The 19,144-nt window shown below is 38.1% G+C and overlaps 1 protein-coding gene across 1 annotated transcript in view; it reads left to right on the top strand.

The window, feature by feature from the left end:
• The window catches only part of ACKR2 (atypical chemokine receptor 2), a 304,404-nt gene extending 285,935 nt beyond the window's left edge, over positions 1-18,469 (top strand). The window contains exon 2 of the mRNA XM_044078529.1: positions 13,172-18,469. Coding sequence (XP_043934464.1) covers positions 13,213-14,295 — 1,083 coding nt within the window. The 5' untranslated portion in view covers positions 13,172-13,212 and the 3' untranslated portion in view covers positions 14,296-18,469. The remainder of the gene's footprint in view (positions 1-13,171) is intronic.
• The last annotated feature ends 675 nt before the right edge of the window (positions 18,470-19,144 follow it).

The raw sequence follows: 19,144 nt of genomic DNA, 5'->3' as shown, positions 1-19,144 counted from the left end.
AACCACATATGCGAAGGTGCTCACATGTAACTACCCAAACCTCAAAGGCTTCTCAGGCGTAGTCCTCAGAATGTCCACATGCACACAAACAAGACAATTCCCATCACAACACATGAAGCCACATCTCATCATATCTCAGCTTCTATGCCCATAATGCAAAAGACTCCACAACCTAATATTCTGATCATAGGAGATTACAATATGAGACTTTGACTTCCCTTTTTGCAGGCTGGATAAAGGGAAAGTTAGAGTTAGCTGTCTGTCAGGGGCCAGGATTCTCCAGATCATCAAGCACTCAGGTCACTTACCATAGGTACCAGTATGATTCAGTCATAGTCCATGTGGATGTAAATGACCTGAGATGTACTTCCTTGGACTATATGAAGAGAGACATGATTCTCAGAATTTGTGTCACAGACAGGCATGAGCCTAGCAGTGAGCAGCATTCTGCTCTATCCAAGGATGATGCCAGAATACCAGCAGAAAATAATCAATTTTAACAATTGGCTTAGCTCCTGGTGTCATTTCAAAGGGGTCCAAAACTTTTCAGCCTGGAAGGACATGGTTGACAGGCCAAGCAGCTTTGCCAGGTTTGGTCTTCATCTGTCTCCTCTAGACTTTTGGATATTGGCCAAAATGTTGTCCACCCCTATAGTGCCTTTTATAAGGCCTTGCCAAACAGATAAACATTCCAACATAACAAAAGCTACTCAGGACAAGCTAAATGTGTTACTGCTCAATGCTAGAAGTCTCAACAAGAAACTGCACTCCCTGGAAACTCTCCTCACTCTGGAAAATGCTGACATCTGTGCAGTTAATGACACATGGTTCAAAGCCATGGAAAACACTCTGGCAGTGCATGGCTGTAATGCCTTTCATACATTGCGACCATCCACTGGACATGAAGGAGCAAAAGGTGGAGATGTATCTATCTACAAAAAGGATAAGCACACATCAAGACTGGTAGAACAATATGACATGCTTGAGCTACTCCATGCCTAACTAACCATGGGGGAAAAATCAATTACCATATTCTTGTTAGATACAGGTCCCCCACTATGAACCAAGAAACTCATACATCATACCTGAAGTTACTAACATCACTTACCATCCAGCCCAATGCCATACTCATGGGTGATTTTAAATACCCCTCCATTAACTGAGAGGCATACATGTTCACTAATGTGCAGGCTTAAAGATTTCTTGACTTTGTAAATTCCAATGCTCTGTAGCAGCTAGTCTGCACTCCCACTAGGGAAACAAATATCCTAGATCTGGTACTCACAAATATGAAATAACCCTCCACTTCACCTAGTGTGATGTTCTCACTGGTGAGATCAGGTCACAAAGCAGTCTCCCATGAAATAAAGGTAAAACTAGGGCCCCCCACCTAACCCCAAAAACTTTAAGAACTTCTCTAAGGTAAATTACCCCCTATTAAGGGACGGCATAGCTAGTTTCCAAGCTCATCCAAATCCAGAAAACACAGAAACATATGCAGAGGCATACATAAAAGCCTTGTATGACCATATAAACCACTGCATAGAAACAGCAGTATCAGACCAAAATACATCTAGGTCAAACAACAAACCTCCCTGGTGGACCCCTGGTATTAATAGGTTGTACAACAAAATAAAGAAAATCCTGTTGAGAAGTGAGAGGGAATGTACAATACAGAGCAAAAGTCCCTCATTAGTCTAAACAAGCAAATCAGGGAACTAGTTAAGTCTCTAAAAGCAGACATTGAGGTAAAAATAGCCTCCAAACCTAAAGATAACCATAAGGCATTTTTTAGTTATGTCCACAATCTTAAGGGCAACACCCAGCAATGTGTGGAATTAGTTGTATATGGCATAACCTATACTAAGCCAGAAGATATAACAAAACTGAATTTGTTCTTTTACAGCTGGTGTAGAACTCTACATCTCAATTACTCACTGGGGGGCTGCCACAACATTTACTTTTAATTTAAAAAATGTCATGTTTTTTTTAAGGGTGAGCGCCCTTTGCATGCAACACAACATCCAGTTGTTCAACTGCACAAACATGCTGTTGATTGGTTCATTTCTATCAGTGGGATAACCGTTATCAGAATAAAGCCAAGATAAAACATGAACTAAACTGTGTGTGTAATGCCCAGTTAGGGATGGCTGGCAGATTATTATACTCAGACTCAAACCACCTTGGTTATAAGAAACAAGAGCCTGAATCCTTTACACCAACTACAATACTATGAGTTTCAGTGCATTTTCAAGGAATTGTGAGCTTCAAGGGAAGAGAAGTTTACTGCTGCTCATGCTGTCTGTTTTCAGTGTGCAACTGTTTTGCTTAGCAAACGATCATTTAATTTTATTTATTATGCATTTTACATTTGTTTACCAGGAAAGTCCGACTGGACATGTCCTTTTCAGTGGAGGCCCGGGGAGAAAAGCTCCAAATTAACCAAACTACAATGTACAAAATAGAGAAAAGTAAAAAACTGAGTAAAGTACAAACAAAAATACAAATATACAGAACTGAGAAAAGTACAGAATTGATTAATGTTCATAATCGACTTTGGTACCTATAACGTTTGCCTTGCACAAGTCTTAGACAACAATTTAATTAGTATTTTACATTGATATGTGCATTTCAACTTAGTTTAATAGCGACAATGATGAAAATCAGACATACATAATTTCCATACTGGTGGTAGAAGGATTACTAATAGGTAGTCAAAGGAACATGAATGAATTACACAGTCGTCACTTTTTGTGTTAGACAGTTTGGAAGCAGTGGTAGTAACACAACATGTAGCATACTTACCTCTGCTGCAGAAGGTTGTGGATTCCACTTCCACACCATACAGATGGGTTGTTGATACTATGTTGCACTTTAAGTGGGGTGGGGGGTGCAGTAGTCCTGACTGGGTCCTCATTTGGATGATATGTCTTGTAACTATGAACTTACTGTTGGGTTGCTATCCATTACCTCCTGCACTGTTGCCAGCTTACCATTTTTTTAATGTAAGATAGGAAAATTATTCTTCAAGGGCAGCAGGCACTGAATTTGTAGATAAAACACTGAAATATAAAGTTGTTTGCTAGTAGCAACCTCTTTAGTAACAGATCTCTTTAATGTGCAGTTATTCAGATGACTTGTATTTCTGCAGATATTGTGTATATTGTCTGATATTGGTAGATTGTGATGACAGAAGTTTGTTTGGCCTTTTATGGTTGAAATGTTCTGAATTGGACAGTTGTGTCGTTATTGGTTCATACTTTTTGTTTTGTTGCTTACTGGAAAAATGTTCAAAACTACAAATTTAAAACACTGTCTAACAAGTGGTGCTATATATTATGCAAGGGATATAATTTAATATAATCAGGAAGGTTAATCAAAGACACATGCATGAATGCATGGCCTTAAAAATGTGTGCAAGGGGCTTATGGTTTTAAAATAGCCCAAAGGTAAACTTAATCCACCACTGGCCAGATGCATTTCTTTGAATGCGGGTTTCAATGCCATTTCAATGAATGAGTTTCATGTGCAGAGACGTTTACTGTTAATGCTGTCTGTTTTCATTGTGAGACTGTATTGTTTTGTTTAACAAATGTCTGTCAAGTGTTTGTGTTATCAAATTTGAAATAAAGGTTTTAAATTAAATCCAAATATCTGTAATTATTGTAGAAGTAAAAAAAAAAATAGTATGTGCAATGAGAGGTTTGAACAGTGTTCATGGTAACTGGGGAGAAATAGCCAAGTAATGGGACACTGGAATAGCTGCAGGGGGTGGAGGGGCTGGGGTGCACAACTACTGCTGTGTGTGTGGAGGGTCCTCAATCTATTACCCTGCCTAGGGCCCCATTTGACCATGATCTGGCTTTGTGTACCAATATATGATATCAGTTTTTTGGATCCTGTTCCAGCTGCCTATTAAACAGTATATGACGTGGAAGGTTCTTGTGCCACTGTGTGCCTTTGGTCCCCCCTATCTTTGGAACTCTTGTCCTGAAAAAAACTGACCAACTTCCTGTGTTCAGCCTCCCAGAGGCTACGTGAAATTACATTTTGCCTGGATTCATGGGGGTGGGGGGTGGCTTAGGGGTTGGCATGATGTTCAAGGTGTTTACCTTACAAGCACAAGGTGCAAGTTTGATTCCCAAAGGGATAACTGGCTACATTTAAAATGGCTTACAAGGGAGTTAACCTAGTACCAACCTATAAACTTGTGAACCTATGAGACCTCTGGAATCTACCCATAAATTTATCAAGGTCCTTATCTGTAGAATCTGCAACCTGGTTCACTGAGGCAGTCTCCAACTTGTGCTGGGATTAAGCAATTTCTGGAGCATACATTTTATCTGGGCTTTAGTTGATCTACATACTTCATTCACTTCCTGGGTCCAACTTTGGATCTACTTCACAAATTTCTGAAAACTCACAATACTGAAACTTATTCTTCCTAGTTCACAATCTTGAAATCTCAAAATACTGAGAACTCATTTCATCAACTATCACTATATGAAAACTGACAATACTTGAAACTTTAAAATACCATCTTTCAAAATACCGAAATGAACCAATGTTTTGGCCCCCCTGCACTCCCCCCACACCCCCTGCAAATTAAATATACCAACTCCAAGATCGCACTACATTTATATGTAAAGCCATACCCTTGCAGTTAACATGAACTTAGTATCTGCTCTTCAGCTACTTTTTCCATTGCCCCACTGATATAAAAAGGTATGAAGTTAGCAAGGAGTTAAAACATAGGGTAAAAGTAAGTAGAAATATGCCATTTATAAGAAAGAGTGTAAAACTTTTAAAGGGTTAAATATGTTATAGCATGAATGTGTTTTTTGGGGAAGTATAAGACATTTACTTTTGAAGTAATTTACTTTAATTTACAGAGAAAAATCGTTGGCTGTGTCCATGCCCAGCCTTTTGTTATGCATTCACCCCAAACACCATTGCCTGCATTCTATTCTGGGTCCTCCTCTGTCAAACTTCCCCTCTCTCATTGTCAGCATCTTACCTGTCCTGTCTGGTTTCTGTGTTTGTTTGTGTGACCCTGCTACCTACCCTAAACCTCTTACCTTCCTCTTGCTTCCATTCCTTCCTTCCACCACTTACCTTATTTCTCTTCATATATTTATAAAATGGGCATCTGACCCACAAAAACATTTTACTTTGCCTTCCCCACCTCCATCTTGTTGGTTTTGTAGGTTTCACCTTATGTTCTACCCGCTGCTTGCTTCCATCTTTTGCATTAGTTTCCTATATCCTCCATTTCCACACTTTCATTTGGTCAATAAATAGATAAGAACATCAGTGTAATTGCTAGAAAGCCTCCACATGATTTCTCCTTGTTGCTGCTTCTTTGCATAAGTGATCACACAGCATCTCTAGGAAACATGTACATGACAGATGTTCATGCTTTTCTATATCTTTCCTGGGGGTTATTCCTCAGTACTAAGGGGTGTTGCTACAGACCCTGCTGCACTATGAGCAGGATATTTAATAGGTTCCACCCTCCCTGCACTGATTTCCCTCACTGTTATGGTCTAGGTGTTCTCACACAAACAAGAAAATAGCAATGCTGTTTATATGTTCATAGGTTCATAGGTAGGTACTAGGCTATCAGCCCTGGGACCTATATAAGCCAAGCCAAAAAGGTTCCCTGGCTTTCGCCACCCAAGAAAATTATTTTCCCATGCCCCTGTCAAGCAGTGCCACAGAAGTGATCTCTGGGGTGAATTTTCTATTTCCCATCCAGTCATCAAGATTTTTCTTAAAGAGGGCAATGAGGAGCTCTATTTGACATGAGTGGGTAGTTTCTTCCAGAGTATGGGAAGTCTCTGGGACAGGAATCTATCCCTCCAGCATGTTCTGATTATTGTGGTAACAAGGTTTAGGTCCCTAGAGCATGTGGTTCAGAGAGATTGGTATTTCTTTAAGTGTAGCATGTCCAACAGCTCTGGGTTTCACATAGCTTTGTATGTTAGGCAGAGATTGCCTCTGAGTAGGCGATATGCGGCGGAGTAGAGCTGGAGTTTTTGAGACGGTCTGCTTATGGCACCTGTTTGAGTCCAGTAATCCTCTTAGTGAGGTATTTCTGTGGCCTTTCCAATTGTTGTAGGTGTCTTGTGAGATACATACCAAATTGTATAATGGGTCTGATGAGGGATGAGTAGAGAGGAACAATGACCCATTTTTTTGTAGAGGAGAACCCTTTTGTGATGAGGTGTGCCACGTAGAAGGATTTCCTGACTACTGTGGTGATGTGGTTATCTAAGGAGAGAATACTCTCCACCTGTGTCCTGAGGTCTCTTATCACACTTTCAGTGTTTAGTGAGCTACCACCTATGTGCTAGTTCATGGGTACCGAGTTTTTCCCAAAGGGGATGACAATGGACTTCTTGGCATTGAGCTTGAGGCCGTGATTTTGACACCAAGCATTTGTCTCCGTGAGGCCCTTTTGTAGAATGTCTACATTATTAGGTGATTCTATTATGGCTCACAGTTTGCAGTCATCTGTGAACTTTGTTAGCCAAAGACCTACTGTGTTGGCCTGCACTTCAGAGAAGTAGATGCCGAACAGGAGAGGACCCAGGACCAAACCCTGTGGCACTCCACTCGTCACTGGTCTGAAGTCGGACTTGGAGTTGGCTACTTTTACCATGTGGTTTCTGTCAGTGAGCCAGTTGGCTACCCATCTTGTGACATAGGGATTTATGCCCAGTTTAGTGAGTTTATCTATAATTCCAGAGTGGGGGATGGTATCAAAAGCCTTGGTGAGGTCATGATAGGCTGCGTGCACTACCTTGCCCTCGTCTACAGCTCTAGTGACTGCTTCAAAGCAGTCAGTCAAGTTTAGTAGACATGATCTACCTTTTACAAACCCAAATTGAATGGAGTCTAGGGATTAGAGGTTACCTATGTCTTTGTTTATAAGCTCCAAAATGATACGTTCCATAACCTTGCAGACCAGGCTCATCAGGCTAATGGGGTGGTAGTTTCCGGGGTCCGTGGTGGCACCCTCTTTGTGGAGTGGGATAACTGTCACTGTGCACCATTCAGTAGGCACATAGCCTGAGGTGAGGCTATGACTGAACATGTAAGTTATGTTTTAGGGAGAGGTTTGTTTAGGGGTAGGTATCTATAGTATCGTGGTTTTGAATGCTGTACATGGCTATGAGTTTTGTGGATTTACAGAGCTATACATTTGTTTCTTGTGCTTTTATGTGATTTACAAAGGCAGAAGTTTACTGAGATTATGAGACTTTGTTTGTGACTACAGCTAAAATCATCAGTAGGAAAAATAATAAAGTCTGAGTTAGGAGCATTTTACAATTTTTGGATTAATCAAATGTGAAAAGAAGTATGCAGTTGTTTTTGTGAATAATTGGTTAAGGTAAATGGACAGCTGTTCAGTAAATAGTTAGACTGGGGGTTAAGTATTTTGAGCAGCATTGTAGTTTAGTTTGGCATTATGTTGAAAGGGGCAAGCAAAAGAATTAAAAGGTTGGTAAAGGTGAGTATACCGCAAAATATGTTTATTTCTATAATACGGGGAAATAGCCATAATAGCAGTAGAGGGTTCCATGGGCATGACTTAATTAATAAGAGCGAGTAGCATCTCTAAACTATAAATGTAGATGTTTCTGGGGTGGTGGAGACTGGGGGCAAGATGGGAATGAATCAGGCCACCAGTCATTGTGGGCATGTGCACTAACAGCTTCAGGCAAGTTCAAAGTAATTTAAATGAATTATGCCGTAAGATTTATTAACTTTTACCATAAGTACTTAAACAACACTGTTGCCAGGTATGCTTATTTGTATGTCCAGCTATTGTATTTTGTAGTAAGACAGAAATTTGTTGTATCAGATGACAAGTTTGCGGTTCTCAGAGTAGTAGTACCTAATGTATGGCTCTAATTCCCTAGTATATATGTATATATCTATACCATGTCTGTTTGCATTGTACTATTTAGGTGAATGGCCACTAAGGACGCACAAAGGAGTCTAGTCACTCTGGTGGCATACAGGGATAAAGCCTTGGTTATAGCCCAGCCGACTGGGGGGGGGGGGTTGGTGGCTCAGATGAATAAATTAGCAGATATGTCATGGAAGTTGGGGATGTTGTGCTTGAGGAGTCATTGTCCAAAGAAGCAGAATGTTGGTGGATCTGGCTGAGCTGCTGCAGAGGAAATGCTGTATGTTTCATAGTCTAATTGTATGCCCAGCCCTCAGATGAAATCACGTTACTGCAAAAGGGGGGGATAGGGTTGACTATAAAATAAAAATGCCCACAGATGGTGTGATGGACATCCAGACCAGGATGTCATTAGAATCTGTGCTGCACCCAGCTTGCAACAGAGGAAGTCCGATGGTGTTAGAAGAGGCTGGCAGATTTGGTTATGGATGTGGTGTGTGTGGGGCACTGGGGAAGGGTGCAGTAAGATGATGTAAAGGGAGCACAAAATGCCAACCACCCAAAAAAAAATAGATGCACTACAGAGGCTAGAGAAGAGATTGTGAAAGTACATAATTAGAAGTTAAGAGTGAAGCTATTCATTCAGTTGACCACTGAGCAAGGTAACCCCAGTAAATCATGTATAAATTTACAGTAGCAGTCCCAGAGTGATTTCCTCTCTGTGGGGTAGACAGTTCAACCAATCCACAGAAGTCACCTACAAAGACAAGTGAGGGAATGAAAAGACTAGCAAAGTGTGGAAAACTAAGCTACATTGGTCTGGATGTCAGAAAAAAATGCAGTAAAAGCAGGATGTCTGCTAGTATACAAGTAACCTTCATAGGGTAAAATAGCAGATTGTAAAGCCACAGCACTGGTGGCACTCTATACTGCAGGTTGCAATGCAACATAAAAAATGATACCTGTTAGCACTGGCAACTAACTACTAGCTGCTAATTGCAGTATATAAGTAAGAGTCTCTAGGAAAAAAGAAAAGAGTGTCCTCGTAATACAACTATAGAACTAATGGTTAAAGAAAGAAAAGAACAGAAATAAATCCTGTAGTTTACGTGTGTGTTTGTGTGTGTGTATTTTACCCAAACACACACACACACACACACACACACACACACACACACATATATATATATATATATATATATATATATATATATATATATGGATTCCATACACTAGATCGAATTTTCACTAATTCGAAATAGTGCATGGAATGCTCACTGCAGCGAAAGTGCACTTAATCGAAAGTGCACTTACGTGAAGTTCAGTACAACAAACGGGTGTTGTACTGAACTTCCGTGCAGTACTCACGGACCATAGGGTTAGGGCACGGGTCATACCATGACCCGTGCCCTAACCCTAATGTCCGTGATGACTGCAGTGCAGTGAAGGACATAGCAATGTCCTCCACTATGGTGCGGTAGTCACAAACCTTAGGGTTAGGGCATGGGTTAGGGTAAGGGAATAGCTTTACTAACTATCCCCTTACCCTAACCCGTGCCCTAACCCTAAGGTCCATGACTATCACACCATAGTGGTGGACATAGCTTGTTTTTTATGTCCTCCACTGTGCTGCGGTGTTTTCAGTGAAGTGCACTTATGCAATATTTATATAGGTGAACCCCACACTCACCTTATTAATGTGTGCTAACCCTAACACTGCTCCTAACCTTATCCTGCATCTTAACAAAAACAAAGCAAATACCTATCGTAACTTGTAAGATAGGATATGTCCAAATCAAGTTACCTCTAAGTGAAAGCAATAAAAGTGTCACTTCAGATGTTTAACCTTTCTACATAGCCTAAAACTCAGGGGACTGAAAGCTGTGTTGTAAAATACTTCAGATATTGATGTCACTGAGACCATATGGGCAAAAAGCATGTAACATACTCAATTACTGGTCTGAGTAAACTCTTAACAAAAAGGAAAGAAAGGAAGGTTAGCATAATGGTTAAGGTTTTTACCTTATAAACACATGGAGCTGTGTTTGATTCTCACATGGGGTAATTGACTAGTTTTATAATCACCCACAAGGGCAGTTAGTCTAGTACTAACCTATAAAAGGGGATGAACATTTTTATGTCTTGAAGAAACTGATTTCATAATAGATTTCATAATGTGGTAATACTTTCTGACTGAAAGGTGAAATTCATGTCAAATATCAGATTATGACTAACTGTAACCCCAAGATCTGCAAATTTAATACAACCTGCTAAAAGGTTCTGGCTCAGTGTTATGGATACTGGTTATTTAGACCCTCTAAATGCATTATTTTTAAGCATTTACAGGAATTAAAATGCACCTGGTTATTATTTGACCAAAGGTTGAAATTCTTTTTTTTCATTGAATGCAGGTACAGTACTTACTACTTTGGTATCATCAGTGAACTTATATACCCAAATGTTATGGTTTATAGGCACAGTATATATATATATATATATATATATATATATATATATATATATATATATATATATATATATATATATATATATATATGTTACATAAAAATGGTCTGAAAATTAATCCTTGAGACCCCATTTTCTTAGTATAAATGTAGTAGCTATTGCTTTCCTAATTCTGACACAAGATTCTCTGTCCTTTAACTATTCCCTGAATGTATTTATATTCCTTTCAGATTATATGGATATGATAGCTGAATGAGGGAATATGTCAGATGCTTTGCAAAGGTCTAAAAAATATGTCTGCTTATACACCATATTCCATTATATCAATTATATTAATACAGAACATGTTGTTAGCATGCTTGGTGTCCACTTTCTTCCCTGAGTAAATGCATTGTAATTTATATAGTTGATAGTATAATTGTTTACCTTAATACATTTGAGTAAAACTCTTTGAAACCATTCTCTGAATATGCAGGTCAGGCTTATATCTGACGATACCACAGTTGTAGGTCTTATCAGCAATGGGTACAAAACAGCTTACACAGAAGTGGTAAACCATCTGATCGTCTGGTATGACATCAGTAACCTGGCTCTGAATGTAAATAAGACCAAAGAGTTAATAATGGACTTCAGGAGGAATCAGGAAGCACATCATCCACTCAGACTTAAAGAGGAAACAATGGAGAGGATGAAGAGTACAAAATTCCTGGGGCTACACATCTCTCAGGACTTGTCATGGTTGACAAACACTAATTACATTGTCAAGAAGGCACAACAATGTCTACACTTCCTATGGAGGCTGAGGAAAGCAAACCTTCCACCTTCTGTCCTCAAGGTCTTCTATAGAGGTACCATCAAAAGCACCCTGAGAAGCAATCTCATAGTTTGTTATAGGAACTGCAAGGCTTTGGACCACAAGGCTCTCCAAAGGGTGGTGAGGGTAGCAGAGAGGATTATAGGGTCCTCACTCCCATCTTTACAAGATCTGCATGAGGCTCTGTGTCTAGGCAAACCAAAAAGATAGTCAGTGACCTCACCCACCCTGCTCATGGACTATTCTCCTGCTTGTCTTCAGGCAGGCGATACCACAGAATGTGTTGCAAATCACCCAGATTTAGCAGGAGTTTCTTTCCACAAGCCATCAGACTGTTGAACTCTAACAACATTTGCAATAGCAGGACATCGAATCAATCAGTTACATAGCTGAAGGGAAAATCTCTCTGTGCAATACTTAATGCAAATTGATCTAAATGTTGCAGTAGCTAAGCTTGTTCTTCCCTTACTGCTGTGCAATAGTCAGGAGGCCAGACAACATTCCGTGCATATAGAATAAGTGTTATGTCCCATATTCTGTGCGATATCTACATGTGCAATATTGATTAAGTGCTGCTAAAAGTTATATGAGGAAATAACCTATGTCATGGCAACTGTCTATTGTTACTGTGTTGTTAAACAGTCATGTTGCTTTCTTGTATTTGTATGAGCTGTCTATACTTTGAGACCGAAGCAACGCAATTTTGTTCAGCTTACACTGTTGTGTGGGTCTGACTGACAATAACGTTTACTCTGATTTTGACTTCATGGATTACAGTTTTTCTTGTTCCTGACATCACCCCCTTTGTGCAATGATATGTTAGCAGCTTTCCAGAGACTAAATTTGTACTAGTGTTCTAACATCTTTTGAAATAAATACTTCGAACAATTGATGATAAAGTCATTAGTCTGAAATACACTGTAACAGTTCAAATTATCAAGACCAGCAGCAGAGATTTTATTCATTTTATTTAATGACTTAATAACCTACTACACAGGGAAGGCAATGGTTTGTCAATTATTCATTTACAAAGTTCCTATTTCATACCCTATAGTTGTGGTGCTAAGTGCAATCAAGTTGTCAATTACCTCCACAGCTGGGTGATGGACTGATATCAGTTTGCTGACACACTTAAGTGTAATATTATTATTGAGACCCCCCCACCCAGCTAAGATCTAAGTTGCATATAAAAAGACTTTTTTATTGTCAGAAGTGAATCTGACAAGGTTTAGCTCATATCTTATCCAAGCCTTTCTTACTTTTAGTCTAAACCATTTAAATATGGAGTCATATTTGAATTATTGATATTAAACGGATTGTTTTTCAGAGATAACCATGCTATTTTTTCTCCTAAATAAGCTCATCAATTTCACGTTTCACTGTTGTTGGCAGTTTTATACTTCCGCGGTGGTGCAGCGGTAGCGTTGTTGCCTCACAGCAAGAGGTTCTCCTGTTTGATTCTCGGCTTGGGTTGGGAGTGCCTTCTGTATGGAGTCTGCATGTCCTCCTCGTAGTAGAGTGGGCATTCAAAAGACATGTGTTCAATGGGTGTGCCTTCGTTGAAGGTTGGGCGTCAGGCTGGCAACTCAACACCATAAAAACCAACTGCCAATCATTAGTGGACCGGAGTTTTGCTGTTGTGACCCCTAACCGGGAAAAGCCGAAAGACAAACAACAACTGTTGTTGGCAGTTTTGTCTTGGGACTACATGAAAAGGTCATCCATGGCTGGAGAACACATGGCATGTATTTTATCAAGCTGTTATAATACTGGTGATATGCTAATCTGTTTGCATTTTACCTTTATCTTTAGGTCACAAAGCTTCTATTTTGGTTTCCTAGTACTGCTCCTTCCACTCCAGAATGTTACATTTTAATGTCAAACACTAGTTACGATATTTCACTAATTCTGTATTTGTATAAGGTTATGAAGAGTATGCTAATCCTTTTTCTAATGTTGTTTGTGTTTATCAGATCTCCAAAGTCGTGACTTTCCTTTGTGAATAAAATGAAAAATGGCAGCCGTTGAACATTACTCTCTACCTACAACCACGTACTTGGAATTCTCAGAAGCCTATTATTATGACTTCAGCTACGATTACTCAAATGCCCTTGTCTGCAAAAAGGAAGACATAAAAGACTTTGGCAAGGTATTCTTCCCCATCTTATACACGCTGTTGTGTATAGCAGGATTAATTGGAAATGCCTTTCTTGCTTGTATTGCTGTTAAGTACATCAAAAGAAGAAGAACAACATACATCTATCTGTTGAACCTGGCCATTTCTGATCTCCTTTTTGTGATGACTCTTCCCTTTTGGGCAACATATGCAGCCTCAGAGTGGATATTTGGTAGTATTTTATGTAAGGTTGTAAGCTTTATATATTCCGTGAACTTCTACAGTGGCATTTTCTTCATGGTATGTATGAGTCTGGACATGTACTTACAGGTAGTACATGCCTTTTCCAGCAAGAACTTCAGAACAGTTACTAAGAGCACAATTATATCTTCCGTGGTTTGGTTGTTTGCTATCATGGCTTCTATTCCTGACGTTTTGTTCACTCAGCTTCAGACAGAAGATGAACGAAACCACTGTGGACACAGTTATGGAAATTTGTCATTTGTTGCAAAGATGGTCATCCAGTTTGAGCTTAATATCATCGGATTTTTCATTCCTTTCCTGTTTATCCTTTTTTTCTACACTTATATCTATTGCAGAATATATAAAAGCAATTGCTTGAGTAACCACAAGGCCCTGAAGCTTGTTCTTCCTTTGGTGGCTGTGTTCTTTACACTGTGGTTTCCATACAATCTAGTCTTGCTTCTCCATTCCTTGCAAGAATTGCATGTGTTTTCTGACTGTGAAATGAGCAAACGATTAGACTATGCTTTGCAAGTGACAGAATGCCTTGCCTTTGTACACTGCTGCCTGAATCCATTCCTGTTTGCCTTTGTTAAGAAAAGATTCAGACAATATCTGAAGGATGCATTAATAAGAATATTCCACAAAGGGGGTACATTTGTACTCAAATCCTCTGAGACTAGTCAGCCTTCAAATGTGGTTAGTCATTTTGAAATGACAACATTTCAGAACTTGTAACATTATTTTAAAACAGCCACATATTTTTTTGTCATACCACAAAGATATCACTGTATCATCTGGTACTCTGTGACATACATCACTTCTTACTAAATCACCAGCTGTTCTAATGTTTCACAGATTACCATAGCTTCCAGGAGTGGGATTATCTACACATAAAAAGTACATAGTTCTTCATACTTAAATTCCATGTCAATAGGCATTAGTATCTATGACAAAATATTAAATGAGGCTGTGGTTTGAGCATGTATGAAGACTTCTTCCATTCTCCTCCTTCAGGTGAAGTAACTGACAAACTGAATTTGCTTTCAAAATGCCTTTTTATCAAGCAGTATAGTAAAGTACTGGTAGGTCATATGTGTCAGCATGTTGCTGTTTTTTTTTATTAATAAGCCTGGCTGTATAGCAAATAAATGTAAAGTTACATGCATGTTGCCACTCTAAATTTTATTATTTCAGTCTTCAGCTGTATATTATAGAACTCTAAGAAAGTCACTTAACCGAACCAGTGGAAGCAGGTTTCAAGTTGGATGATGTAGTTGTAATTAATGTTTTTTTTCTATTAACAAAATTAATAATGAATATAATTTAGTTCTATACTGATTTCTGCTTTAGTTCAAAGACTGGATACCTTCCCATCTTCATGAACTGCTTACTTGTGTTGATAAGTGTATTATCTTTAAGACCATGGTCTTCTTCCAGACATTTTAATTAAGCCATTTCAGACATCATGGACCAGGGCTTGTATTAAGGTCACTTTCCAGAGAATGGGGTTATCATTCTCTGTATGTATGTTTAAGTGTTGCCTGAGCCAACAAAACCTTGCTGAATATTATAACTACTTTAAGTTCACACTGTAATAATAATATTGGAAGTAAAATATAAGTTCATTAATATAGGGGATTATGATCAGATCTCTGATCACAATCAATTTATTAGGTGTTTGAGACATAGATGCCAAGAAATTCACCTCTAGAGCAGAGAGAAGTGAAGGCTGAGATGTGAATCTTACCATCCATGTCAAGAACTTGAAGAATTTTAATTAGAGAGACCTATTCATAATTCTTTGTAGTGCTCAAAGCTTTAGTTTCTCTATTTTCTACCAGTTATAGACAAAAGCATAAGAGAGGGAAGTATTTGACAGCTTTGAAAGCCTTAAACACTTAGCTCTGTCACACAGACAGTTGGTAGAAATTAAGAGTCTCTCTCTCTCTCTCTCTCTGAGGAACTAACAACTTTGAGACACTTGACTCTGCCACACTTTTTGTTTGAAAAATTGGCAATGTTAAGTATCTAGTGGCTTTTAAAGCTCTTTTAACATCTGCCACTCTTCTATAGTGGCTGGCACTGGCTGTTGTTACTCTCTAGCATGAGACTAGAACTTAAAAGTGCTTAGAGGTACGTAACACAAGCTTCTTACGCATCTTTCTGACATTAGAAAAACAGAAACACACTTAACAAGACTTGCTTTTCTTCCCAGTTTTGGAGCATAATCATAACACAGCATGCATTAAAATAATATTCAAACCAATGTTTGACCATTAAAATGATTGAACAGTACAAGGGAACATGCACAATTGCTTTTACATTTATTTCAGCTTTCCTATACCCTAGAAGAGGACACAGTATGAAGTGTCAATTCATTTACTGCGGGATTAATAAATGTACAACAGTTAAGCAGTAGTTATTCTGATTCCCTTGGTCTTCATTGCTGGATGCAATTTACTTTCTTTCATTTCTTCTAAATGTTGCCATCTAATCGTGAACCTTAACTCTTATAGCATCAGACCAAATGCATGAGACCAGTGGAGCCCTGTAGATGAAGTAGGGCTTTGGGCATCCCGTGTAGTGGAACAGAACACAACAGATTATTATCTATACAGTACTGATGCTCATATTTTATTAGGTTAATGTAGACGTTGGATCAGATGTGCATCATACTGTCTCTGCCGTAGTACAATTCACCAAGCCTGGGATGATGTCAGTGACTGATAAAGTATTGACACATTATTTACTCAGTGTTTTTGAAACAAGACTTGTAGTGTGAGGTTTGGTTAAGCTAGCAGCAAGGGGAAAATGAGTATGTCTGGTTTCATAAAATCTCATAAAGAAGACAGTGAAACCATTTGAAGCAGGGTCACAATAACTCCTTTTATTGGATATAAATCATTCAAGCAAGTAAAGTTGATTTGTAACTTATTTATTATCATCATGATAAAGGCAATAGTGATTGTTTTCAGCAAAATAAGAACATTAGCAAGCATTACAATATGATATGCTGTTGTACCAAGGAACCTCTAATACAGGACAAGTAAGGACCTATAATTTCTTGCCATGCTTAAATATGGCCACTTATAGGTCATTATACCTATGTTATTACCCAAAAGAAAAAACATAGCTAAGTGTCTTTGTGACACTTATTTTTTCTGACATTCATAAATAATATTTTGCTTATTATTAACATCTGTTTTTAGTCAGTGATAAAATGCTGACAATAAGAATCAAAACAAACCATACATAGCATGTCTTATTCCTTCCAGAATATTGTATACTTTAATGTTAATCCAGTTAGGAAGACATGAACATATTTAAGACCAACTATGCTCTTTACTACTTCATCTCAGAGTCAATTTACAAGCTAGAGGCAAAACAGATGTGGGAGAAGACATGTGGCTGTTGGCTTTCTAGATGAAATTATAATATTGAATTAATTTACCTAAACTTTGTTAATAATGGAGTGCCTTATGTTTCTGGTCAAACCTGTACATCATTAAAATATGCATTGTGATAACTTCAGCCAACTAATTTTCCTCAATGCAAGAAAACAGAAATACATTGGGAATGTAACATTGTTTAATAATTAACTGCTCATGTAGAAAGTGATCTATTTCAATGAAGTATTGATGTTATCTGTAACTGTCAATAAAAAATGTGTAATTTATTAGAATGCTAACATTGTTCTAACATGAATTCCATTCCAGGACTATATTTTTAAAGAAAAGAAAACATGTTTTGGACTCAGAAAATGCATTTGATTGATGTATCAAAGACAGAAAGATAAAGGTCTTTTAAGTTCATAATATGAAATACCAGTCCATAATATCAAGTAATGGTTATGAAATAATCATAAGGTTAACCAGCTTAATGAAATGTTATTGTACATCAAAAGTATAAGGAATAAATATGACTGAACAAAAAGAGAGTTACATATAGTTTGTCTATACAGCTGAACACAGAGTGGGCCAGTTTGCAAAGTTGACTGCTTTCCCACATGCTTTACAGAGCTCCCCAGAAGGGTTTTAATCACGACCTTCCAGAGGTTCTTCAAAACCAGAAATACATTGCCAAACATTTACTTTATGCACAATCTTGCATTAAACAATTAGTTTAAAAGCTGTACTCTGGAGACAATCTTCCACCATATAGGGAATGGAATGGTTTGGTTGCATTATCCTCATGGGACTGTGGTGGTATGCTTTAGAAAGGCAGCTTTTCTAGCTGTGCTAACTGCAAAATGTTCATGCCAAGCTCTTCTGTCGAAAGCTAGTTTTGTTGACTTGACCAGCTGCGAGTTGACCCCAATGAGTTCTAATTTCAATATTGTGTGACTGCTGAGATTGTGTTCAGATTTACTGAGATTTCGTTTATTTCAAGAAGTACTATTTCACAGAGGGATTGAAAATAATATAAAAAAGGAGAATATGGGGAATGGCAGTGACAGATAACCTCATAATGTAGTCAAAAAATCAGCGACTTATTCAGGCATATAACAATAATGCATTTCGAATGAAAGAGCCTTTTATCATTAACTGATGCTTCAATGAATAGACAAAATAAGTTTAATAAGTTTAATAAGTAGGGATCATTTGTGAATGTCAAGTTGCTATGCATTCCTAGAACTTAGACATCTCTGTAGGTTTTAAAAATACATGAGACATAGTAAGGAACAACATGATTCATTCTCATCTGTCACAATCATTTCATAAACAAATATATCCATATAAGTTAAACAATTTGCACAGATATTGGCTGTGAATTGTTTAATTGCTGGATGAGATGTCAGAGGTCCTTTCATGTAATGATCATCTAGAAGTTTGTAAAGATGTGATATGATGTGAATGTCAGTGAATTTCCATGTATGAGAAGGATTTATTTGCATACTAAATAAACAAAAGCAAAAAAAATGTTTCTCATGTGTTTACAAGTTCTTAATAAATTGTAATCATGTGTTAATGTTCTTGAATTAAGCATTTAAACAGTACATGAATGATTGGAGCATTTCACATGATAAAAAGAAATTTCTAGATTCCCTTTCCTGATTTATTATGTCTCCAGACTTTTTTATTTTTTGCCTTTCCTGATTTATTATGTCTCCACCCCTTTGAACACCTTTATTCTGCTTTCAGAGGTACTAGCCTTTATATGGATATGACCTCCCATCTCAGCCTTCTTGCTGGTCTGTTCTTGCTGGGTTCATTTTCCCCTCTGCAATGTCCCTTAGAAGAACCATGATTCGTTTCCTCCTACTCTGAATATTCAGTACCAGTTCATTCACATGTTTCCCCCACAGACTTTTCTCAGCATGACTTTTTCCATCTAAAAAGCTGTTTTATTCCAAGCCATCCTGAGCTGCTTGTTACTGTTCCTTTTAGTGTATTTGGGGTTCCTTATGCCACTGTCGTTGTTTTACCTTTATTTTCCCTGCTTTGCACTAAACAGGCTCCTCTTTACACAGTTTCTGACATTGACATATGACCTGTAACATGTTTTTCAACAGCTTTACCTTGGCTTTATATGACTCGTGGGTGTAATGCATGTTTAGCTATCCTCCTTGTTGTAACATTATTAT

Source organism: Protopterus annectens, chromosome 7.part1 (assembly GCF_019279795.1).
Source record: "Protopterus annectens isolate FY-2018-M chromosome 7.part1, PAN1.0, whole genome shotgun sequence".
Taxonomy (NCBI): domain Eukaryota; kingdom Metazoa; phylum Chordata; order Ceratodontiformes; family Protopteridae; genus Protopterus; species Protopterus annectens.
The sequence above is the reverse complement of the archived record's forward strand: the minus strand, read 5'-3'. Positions and strand labels throughout refer to the sequence as shown.